The 9,631-nt window shown below is 32.6% G+C and overlaps 1 protein-coding gene across 2 annotated transcripts in view; it reads right to left on the bottom strand.

Moving 5' to 3' along the window:
• Positions 1 to 6,837, bottom strand: part of LOC115883845 (chaoptin) — a 38,520-nt gene extending 31,683 nt beyond the window's left edge. The window contains exons 1-5 of one of the 2 annotated variants that reach the window (XR_004050459.1): positions 6,419 to 6,837; positions 5,386 to 5,677; positions 3,521 to 3,691; positions 3,139 to 3,314; positions 2,886 to 3,068 (exon numbers count right to left, since the gene is read on the bottom strand). Coding sequence is in view for 1 of the 2 variants with exons in the window: in XM_030902255.1 (XP_030758115.1) it covers positions 2,886 to 3,068; positions 3,139 to 3,314; positions 3,521 to 3,691; positions 5,386 to 5,677; positions 6,419 to 6,421 (825 nt within the window). In the remaining variant the exon portion in view is untranslated. The remainder of the gene's footprint in view (positions 1 to 2,885; positions 3,069 to 3,138; positions 3,315 to 3,520; positions 3,692 to 5,385; positions 5,678 to 6,418) is intronic. The other variant, XM_030902255.1, reaches the window with a different exon arrangement.
• Between the last annotated feature and the right edge of the window lie 2,794 nt (positions 6,838 to 9,631).

A 9,631-nucleotide genomic window follows, 5' to 3' on the forward strand; every position in this document is an offset into this window, starting at 1 on the left:
TTTATGAAATTCACTTAAATTAACTAAATTATATATTTTTCTTGCATTTTAGCTTTTATTTACTACTTGTCAAAGATCAGATGTCAAAGAATTTTGATACGCTAATTTGACTTACCTGCTTCAGTAGCGTATCGGATGTTTGTGTTAATAAATACTTATTGTAACTTATCTATTTTTATTAGAATTATATATTTTTATAACAATTTTAATAACTACCAACATTTAGTCACAACGTAAAATAAAATTACAAATTATTGAGTCTACCCCACGTCTACCCTACATCATAGTTTTACATTTTTTAAATAAAATTAGAACGGCACTGATAAACCGAAATTTAAGTCGGCCATATTTGAGCAGTGGCGGACTAGGGGGGCTGACCGCCCCGGGCCCCTTCTTCTAGGGAGCCTCTAAATCTTAATAAGTATTTTTTTATTCAACTGGCAAACAGGCCAATATGTGGTCAGATCAATAAAGCAATTTGTAGGTAGAGTATGCAAACCATAAGTATACGCAAACTAAACACAGTATAAATGGAAGCAGATATTTACTTAATTATCAATTATTAGGCCCCAGAATTGTCAATGGCATTTTTCTATTTACGAAATTAAACCAAGGGGTAATTTTCTTTGTTTAGAATATCGAATAATTATTATTTATTCTTGGACCTATGAGTATACCGCGATTTTGTAAGGGGCCCCTTACAAGATCGCGGTATTTACCTGGAACGGTCGCGAAAATAACGCGGCTTATATGTGGAACCGATATTCCCATCACTTTGTCATCATAAATTGCCATTAAACATATGCAAACATTGGGGATTGGGGATTGTTTTATTACGTCAAATTGCATTCGTTTTTCAATTTAAATGTATTATTATAAGCTTTAAAAAAATTGATGTTATCGTTTTTGATGCCTTTTTGGAGCTGGGGCCCTTAATCCTCTGGTCGGGGCCCGTTGTGCGTCGGATCCCTACGTAAAAACGGCACTGCCGATGAATAAGATATTTATATCTACAGTATGTCCGCGGATTGTCATCATACAAATTTTTACTTGTTTTAAAATGGTAATTCCTGTATATGCTTTTCCAAATTTCCATACCGTTTTAGAGAAAATAAAAAAAAAACATGAAAATGTACTTGAATTTTTGAACTGGTATAAATAAAACATCTTTCTATGGTAATATAATTTCGTTCTCATTTTTTGATAGATTATTATTGACAGAATTTTAATGAAAGTTATATTTTTTGCTGTTATAAATGTTAAAGAAGCACAACTTTTATTTAGTCAATGCTACGGAAAGGGTGATAATAGTTATCGGAAAATGTGATACTTTAACATCAAAAAATATGACGTTAATCAAAATTAATTATAACGATCTATCAAAAAATTAAATCGAAATTATATTACCATAGCGTTTAATTTTTAGGAATTTTAGTTTTTTAGGATTTTTTTGGAGGGAAAAATTACATTAAAAAACTACATTTTTATGTTTTTTTAAAACGCTATGGATATTTAGAAAATTATAAACGCCATTTTACAACAGGCAAAAATTCTTATGAAGAACACATTTTTTTCAAAAAGTCAATAATTAAAAAGCTTTTTCTCTTGTAAAGACAATCCGGGGACATACTGACTGTAATATACAGGGTGTCCCAGAAATAAGTACAAGTATTTTAACTGGTAGTATAGTTCAACCCCAGAAACACGCCTAAGAGGTTTTTTTCGCGAAAAAACAATTGAAAACTCTATTTTTCTTTAGTTTTTAGTTAAAAAACATAATTTTTTGTTAATATGACAAAATAGGTATTAGATTAAATTTACAAGAAAGAAAATCCAGAAAAGATCCAGTGGTTCTCAAAATTTTAGCAACATTTTTTTTTGTATATTTTCAAAGTAAAATAACTCCGTTATTTTGGACTTATTTGAAAAACGATAAAGAAAAAATATGTTTGTTTTATCTACCACCCCTTAAAATACTTTCACTTATTTCTGTGACACCCTATATATATATATATATATATATATATATATATATATATATATATATATATATATATATATATATATATATATATATATATATATATATATATATATATATATATATATATACTTATATATATACTTATATATATATATATATATATATATATATATATATATATATATATATATATATATCACACAATCACACACAAACCTCACATTTTTTATATATTCACAAACCTCCGACAGGCTTAGTCCGCCACTGTATTTGAAGCCCATCGCGGTAAGATTTTTGATATGCTCCTTCCTTAGTTTTCTTATTCAAAGCATTATACATATAATCAGATAAGAATCAGTGGCCTTGATATGGTCATGGCCTTGATATGGCAACATCTTGATCACTCTCAAATTGAGCTGGCGGTTGCCTTGTCGTAGAACCATCATAAAACAAGAAGAAGAAGAAGTACATGTTTTGTTTATTTATAGTGATTTACAGTAATTTTGTTAAATTATACGAATATTCTCGTTGATTATTGGTTTGAAATAAATATGACAAAATCATCCATTGAAAATGCGAGCTGCTTAACTCTAGTTATTCTAGTTCTGCGCTAGCAACTGAACTAGATGCTTTACCTAGACCGTTATTCAGAAGTTACAAACCTATCGATGGAAATATGCATGCAAATTTACTTCCACGACACAACCAGAGAACATTGGTACACAAGTACAGTATCAAGTTTATTATAATGATTTTCTTAGCTTTAAATCAAATGTTTTTATCACTTTTCATCTGGCTAGCTCATGTGTAACGGCCTTGAATTTTTACTCCCAACACTCATAAAGAAGTTTCACTTCAAAAATGGCTCTACTTAAACCAATCTAAGCAAAAAAAAACGTACTTGAAAATTGAGATTTATATTTACTCCAGGCTCAGTAGAGGGTGACATTTTGTTAATTCTGTTATAGCTCAGATCCAGAGTTTTCAAAGTTCTTAAAGGTTGCAAAGCTTGGTAAGGTATGGCACTCAACTGATTGTCGCCCAGTAGCAGGTGGGATAATTTACCCATACCATCACGAAATACCTTCAAAAAGAACGTTAATTGTTTATAACAGTTTTATAAAAGTTTTATAAATGTTTTATAAGATTCTTACAGATGGATCTATTTCGCGTAGGTGGTTTCCTCTTAAATCGATAGTATCCAGCATGGGCAGGCCAGAGAAAGCATCTATGGGAATGTGGTTAATGGCATTTTCGGATAAAATAAGTACTTCCAGGGAACTTTCCAGACCTCTCCAGTTTTCTGGAGATATTTTGATTATATCGTTTCCTAAATAAAAGATAAAGTATACTTAAATAAGAGAATAACCAGTGTGAATTTAAATTAAAGGTTGATAAAAACATTATTGTAAAATATTACCACCTAGAGTAAACCGATATAAAAAAAAACTGTGATCTAGGGATACATCTGTATTAATTCTCTAAGTATTATACAATAAAATATTCCATAAATACTACAAAACTATAATATTTTACCTGTAAGATCAAGTAGTCTTAACTTCTGCAAGTACCTTAAAGCTCTATTAGGAACTCTAGTTAAATGACAGTGGCTCAATTTCAATTCCCACAAGGATCTTTCCAGGCCTAAAAACGACTCATCCGGCACCATCACCAATGGATTGTTTGAAATAACTATCTTGTACAATCCTATAAAAGATTGATTATTTTAGTAATAATCATAATTCTGTAATTAATAGAGAACTGTTTTTTCTAATTAATAGAGAACTGTAATTAATAGAGAACGCACTTTATTCCTACTGCGCGTCAAATAGACTAAAGCTTGATTTTCATGCAACCGTTATCCGACGATACGATGATACGATATTAATTTTATTGGTTGAATTTAAAAACTTCGATTGGTTAGAAAATTTCGCAGTTTTTAATTTTATTGCATTTTCATGTTCCCGTTCTTCGGATGTACGATTTGCTTGTAATTTTCATTTCCATAAAGATTTTACTGTTTTAGTTATAGTCTAAGAGCTAGCAACGTTTTCGAGAGAGAATACTCCGAAGCTGCCGATAGACGTAGCGTTCACTACTGCGCATCATATCTATATTCAACATCTGTTCACTACTGCGCAGCACAAATTTGCCCTGTATTTCAGGAACTAAGGAGGTTAGGACAAACGTATGTGTAGCGTATTTAGTTTCATAAATAAGTAGCAAAGTAATGTGAAAATCGCATCATTGTATCTCTGCTCGTAAACGAGAAATCTCATAAAACACACGAAAATGGGATGCCCTGTACATACGTGACGCGCAGTAGTCTATCGGCAGCTAGATTTTCCGCACTTTGGTCAGGAGAGCATAGCAAAAGATATATTAAAGATACAGCTTTCTTAAAATTCTTGTTTTCCCGACGGTGCTAGCTCTTGTACTATTATATTTTTATTAAAGTTAGAATTTTAGAATTTAGAATAAGTGGGAGGGGGTTAATCTCTGCGACCTTAGAGATCTATTGTGTCCCCCTTTCTTGAGTTATAACTCATCATACAGTCCCAGGACTTCCTACGGAGACCCGTGTCCCTCACAGTCGAGGAGCTACGACCCAGGCCGGGTAGACGAAACGGTAGCTTGTGTCGCCTGTTGGGTTTAGAGGTAGAAGGTAGGCTCCCGACCCTTGGAGAAGGTGGTAGCTTGTATGCCACTTGCGGAGGATGGTCTCACGCAAGTGTCAGCCACCTCTCCTGTAGTTCTCTTTGGGTTTGGCCCCTTGGAACTTTCATTGTTACTGTTCCCAATGTCGCTAGGGGGTTTCCCCACAGCTTCACCGGTGATGTTTTACTATTATTACCAGATCTAATAGTGTTCCTATGAGTCGCTAGGGACAGTCGGTCCACTTCTACAGAGCCCCGCATGTAGAAGTAAGGGGTAAAATACACTGGGGTGCCCCAAGGTTGAGGCTGTCCGTAGCCCCGCCCGGTATCGTTATATGTCTTGGTGCAATTCCCTGGCCACGACACTACAGTCAGGGACAAGACGATGAGTGAGATGCTTCTTAGACCAAGCCAAGTGCTAGAGGGGATTCCCCCCAGCACCTGACCAGGAGCTTCCCCACCAACGACAAGGTCTTGCATCTCCTAGGGGAAGTTTATTAAAGTTAGATTAAATTTGTCAAAAAAGTGTCAAAACGTCCGTTATCGTATGATCTTTCTCCATTGACGGGCTGGAGTAAAAAATTTACGGATGAAAAGTGGCGCAAAAACGCTATGTCGGACCATCATATCAACGGATAACGCACGCATGAAAATCAAGCTTTAGAAATGAGGATCAATGACATTCTCCACATAAATTTCATTTCAATTTAGTGGATCACCCTAGAATAACAAAATATCACTGACCTGTGCTTTGTAGAAAAAACGGTTCCAATGTTCTCAATCCATTATTTTCCAGGTGTAACATGAACGCCTTGGAAACATTTACTGTTTCAGGAATCCTAGACAAGTGTACGTCTTTGCACTGGACTATTCCCAAGTCTGGTACTGCCTTCGAACAACTACACAGCGGGTTGAAGAAACAAGGAGGGTACTTTACGGACTCTTGTTCTTTGGATTCGACATAAGACACCCAAATCATGAGGAAGAATACTGCCAGGACCAGGACATAGCCGAAATACATCGCTCTATAAAGTTCCTACAATATGGAACAAAAAAATTACAGAATAAACAGATATTCAAGCAATTAAAAAACGTGCGAGAAGAAATAAAGTTTTTAACTTATCCTCGCTGTTAAAATATCATTTAATCTACCCTTGCGGTTAAAGTACTATTTTATCTACTATTTTTGATAGATATAAGGCAATTTTAAGGTTGCTATGGAAAAAAACGTCATATTTTTTGCTATTTTAAAATATTAAAGAAGCACAAATTCCAAATGCTACGGAAAGGGTGATAATAGTTATCGGAAAATGTGATACTTTAACAACAGCAAAAAATATGACGTTATTTAAAATTAATAATAAACCCCTCTATGGCCTCTATCAAAGAATGAAATCGAAATTATATTACCAAAATTCAACAAAATTTTCATGTTTTTTTAATTTCCTCTAAAATGGTATGGAAATTTCGAAAATAATAAACGAGATTAACCATTTTAGAACGAGCAATTTTTGAAGTGAAACTTCTACGTGTGCTGGAAGTAAAAAATTCAAGGCCGTGACACACGAGCGAGCGAGACGGCCGCAATACACGAACTAGCGGAAATGAAAAAAGGCTTAGAAATATGTAGTGACGCGACGTGTATTTGTGAGCTGTGTTTATCAAAAATATTAATATTTTAATACAAATTTTGTGAAAGTGAATCAAATTATTCACACACTGTATACAATTTTCCATAAAAAAAATTACGAGACTAAAATGTAACGAATATATTTACCATGATTCACTCGATCAACACGAAACACTTCCAGTCCTGATCCACACATAAACCTTCCTTATCCCGAAGTACACTATTCATATATTTTTCCACTATACTTCTGTCACCATCGTACCTAATTAGTAAACTAGCAGACTGACCTAGTAGATTGCCTCAAACGAAGCCCGATTAACAGCCCCGAGCCAGACTGGAAAGGTTTCCGCTAATGAGATTAACTTGGTATAATTCTATCGACTACTTGGCAAACCGAGGGCTTAGCCTAAATTTGATTTATTTCAATAGCAAATCGTGTAAATTCCAGCGGAATATCGAAGGCTGAAGAAGAAATAAAGCAGCGGGATAGAGCAAGCGGGGTTTTAATGACGAAGAAAGCGCTCTAGAAAAAAATTAGAGGTCGGTTCATGATGGGTTTATTGGGAGAAATAAGGAAAAGATTAAGACCGTTTGAACGCCACTATCAAATAATTCGAATTGACAACTCATATCTCGTAAAGTACGTCTACTGAATCTGAAACTGTCGCAAACATATCGACTTCCATTTATCTTCTTTTGTTGCATACGCGGTGCTTCTACTCTATCTATCCTTGTCGAAGACCTATCGTCCACGCGCCAAATTTGAATATTAATTTTAAAAATTTAATTTGTAAAATGCGTATATTTGAACAATAAATTGAATGTTTACTGTCACAAAAATTAAATTATATAAAAAATACATTTAGCCACTCCGTACGAACATTAATATTCTTAGGAAATCTAACCAGAAAGTATGCATGTGGTTTAATATAAATAAAAGAACAACTGAATACTGTACTTGCCTATGAAAAGATAATTCGGGGACCTTTATATTAGAACTTCCACACACCAAACACTTTCTAGTCATTTTTACGAGTATTTATTAAGTCCAACGAAAAAAAAATAGAAATATAATTGCACAAATTTAAAATTAACTTCTCACTGAACACACTTGCATCTTGCATCCTTGGCTATATAAAAGAGTAATTAATACAATTTTTAACATAAAAAAAGCAAAAAACAAGCGTCGTTACACAATGGAAATATGATTATGACATATAACACAAAACATCCCCCTTTAGAACTTCTGTCATGTTAAGAAATGAAAGTAAATAATAAAGCGCCTGTCGTGTTTGTTCGCACCTTTGGTTCGCACTCAAAAAAATTCAATTAATGCCTGTATATATTTTTTAAATTTACATTTTTTTAATTGAAAAGTAATATATTACATTTAAATGGAATATATTACATAACAATTCTGTCAATTACAGGATTACAAGCTTGTTTTCTAACATTTTTTAAATAAAACGAATTTTAAAATTTCAATATATGCATATTTGTCGTAGGCTCGGTCGTAGGTATGAAAAAAGTAAAATATAAATTGGACAAACGCTTACTTACATTGCAATAAAACTTCGAACTAATTCCGTTTTGCAATCCAAACGCAATATTTCTATTTCACAAAAAAATATCCGACAACACTAAAATCACTGAAACTTCCGCGGCTGACAACGAAAACTGAAAAATATAACGGCACTTTTTGATTTGGACCTGCATATCAACATTACGCTGTACTATTATGTGTTTGTTGTTGAAATAATATAAAATATCGAATTATAACTTGTAAATTTTAATATTTTAACATGATTTTAACTAATTTTGACAATAACTAACTTTTTGTTATCAAGATGACATTTTACACGGCAACTGACATATATGTCATAATATTAATTTTAAATATGTATGTAATATAATTTAAATTAATATAATGCAACTTTATACTAAGAAAACATTTATACATTCACAAAATACAACAAAGTCTAATAATATAGTTGGAAAACAATGAATATTGAAAAAGTTAAGCGCGACCCCTTGTGTCAAAATTAGATGATTAAATTTTCGCAATTTTTACACCAATTGATGACCGGTGGCGCCTCTAGTGTTTGTTCGGGCGGTTGGTCTTTTACTCCCGCTTATGGCTATTAAAGAAAAAGTTCTAAAGGGGGATGTTTTGTGACATATAATTATGACAAGATTATGGCAATATGATAAAAAGTTGTTTTCCATAACAATGTATAATTTGTCTTCTTCTAGGTCTAGGTTCTAGGTCTTCTTCTAGGTCTTTCAATTCCATGCTGTAATTTTTGTAGTCCATCTATTGTCCGTCCTTTTTGCCAGGTGTGGATGACATCTATATTACTTGGGCCTTTTGTCTTATCCACTAACTATCCTCTCTCATGCTCATTTGAACGAAATATGCTGGGAATAACCAATCTATAAACACTTTTATTTCAAACGAAACACCCAGTATTTTATCACTCATAAATTAATGCAACTTTATGTTAATTATATTAGGATAATATCTTTAAATTTAAATAATTCAATAATAATAATTTTAAATTAAATTAAAAAAAAACTATTTCATATGAAAAACTAATTATTTTCACTTTTTTAAGTACAGTTTAAGTCAAGAGATTGACTTTATGGTTAAAGACCAACGTCCTTAACGTCCGGGCGTTCAAACGGCCTTATAACTGATACGTGGGTGTTAAATTAAAACTGACAATTAAGTCATGCGAGTAATTCCTGAGCAAATGAATGAACTTCGTAGAGAGCCATACAACACACGCCACTAATTTATAATTTAAAAATGATAAGAATCTTCTTTAATTGATAATTAAAAAACTCTTTAATTAAATTAGGAATAGAACCACATTTAATTTTTAACATAAAAAGGCAATTTTAGTACATTTGTTGTTTCATAATTGTTTTATTACAAGTGGTACAAAACTAAACAGTGTTTGAGTAGGTAATGTATACAAGGTGTTCCAAAAAACACATGCCATCTCTCGTAGGGACGTTCCTCATGTAAAAATAAGATTTATTTTTCACATCAACATAGATCCGATTCCGCTTTGTTTCGTAGCTACAGGGTGTTTAAAGCTTATTAATCTTTCAATTTATTATAATTTTCTTAAGTACTTTTAGTGATCCGAATTAAATTTTGAGGGTAAAAGTTACCAAAATGCTACATGTTTTAATACCAAATAAAGTGTCGGTAAATTCATCATAGACTTTTTTTGATACCAAAATTGTGTAAGCCGTTTAATGTCAATTAAAAGTTATCTCTTGATATTTTGTTGAATTCGGCCTCCTTGATGAGATAAACGCAATTTTATTAATCCACAATTAATAAAATTA

This window comes from Sitophilus oryzae, unplaced genomic scaffold (genome assembly GCF_002938485.1).
Source record: "Sitophilus oryzae breed Bouriz unplaced genomic scaffold, Soryzae_2.0 scaffold_2006_pilon_pilon, whole genome shotgun sequence".
Lineage (NCBI taxonomy): Eukaryota > Metazoa > Arthropoda > Insecta > Coleoptera > Curculionidae > Sitophilus > Sitophilus oryzae.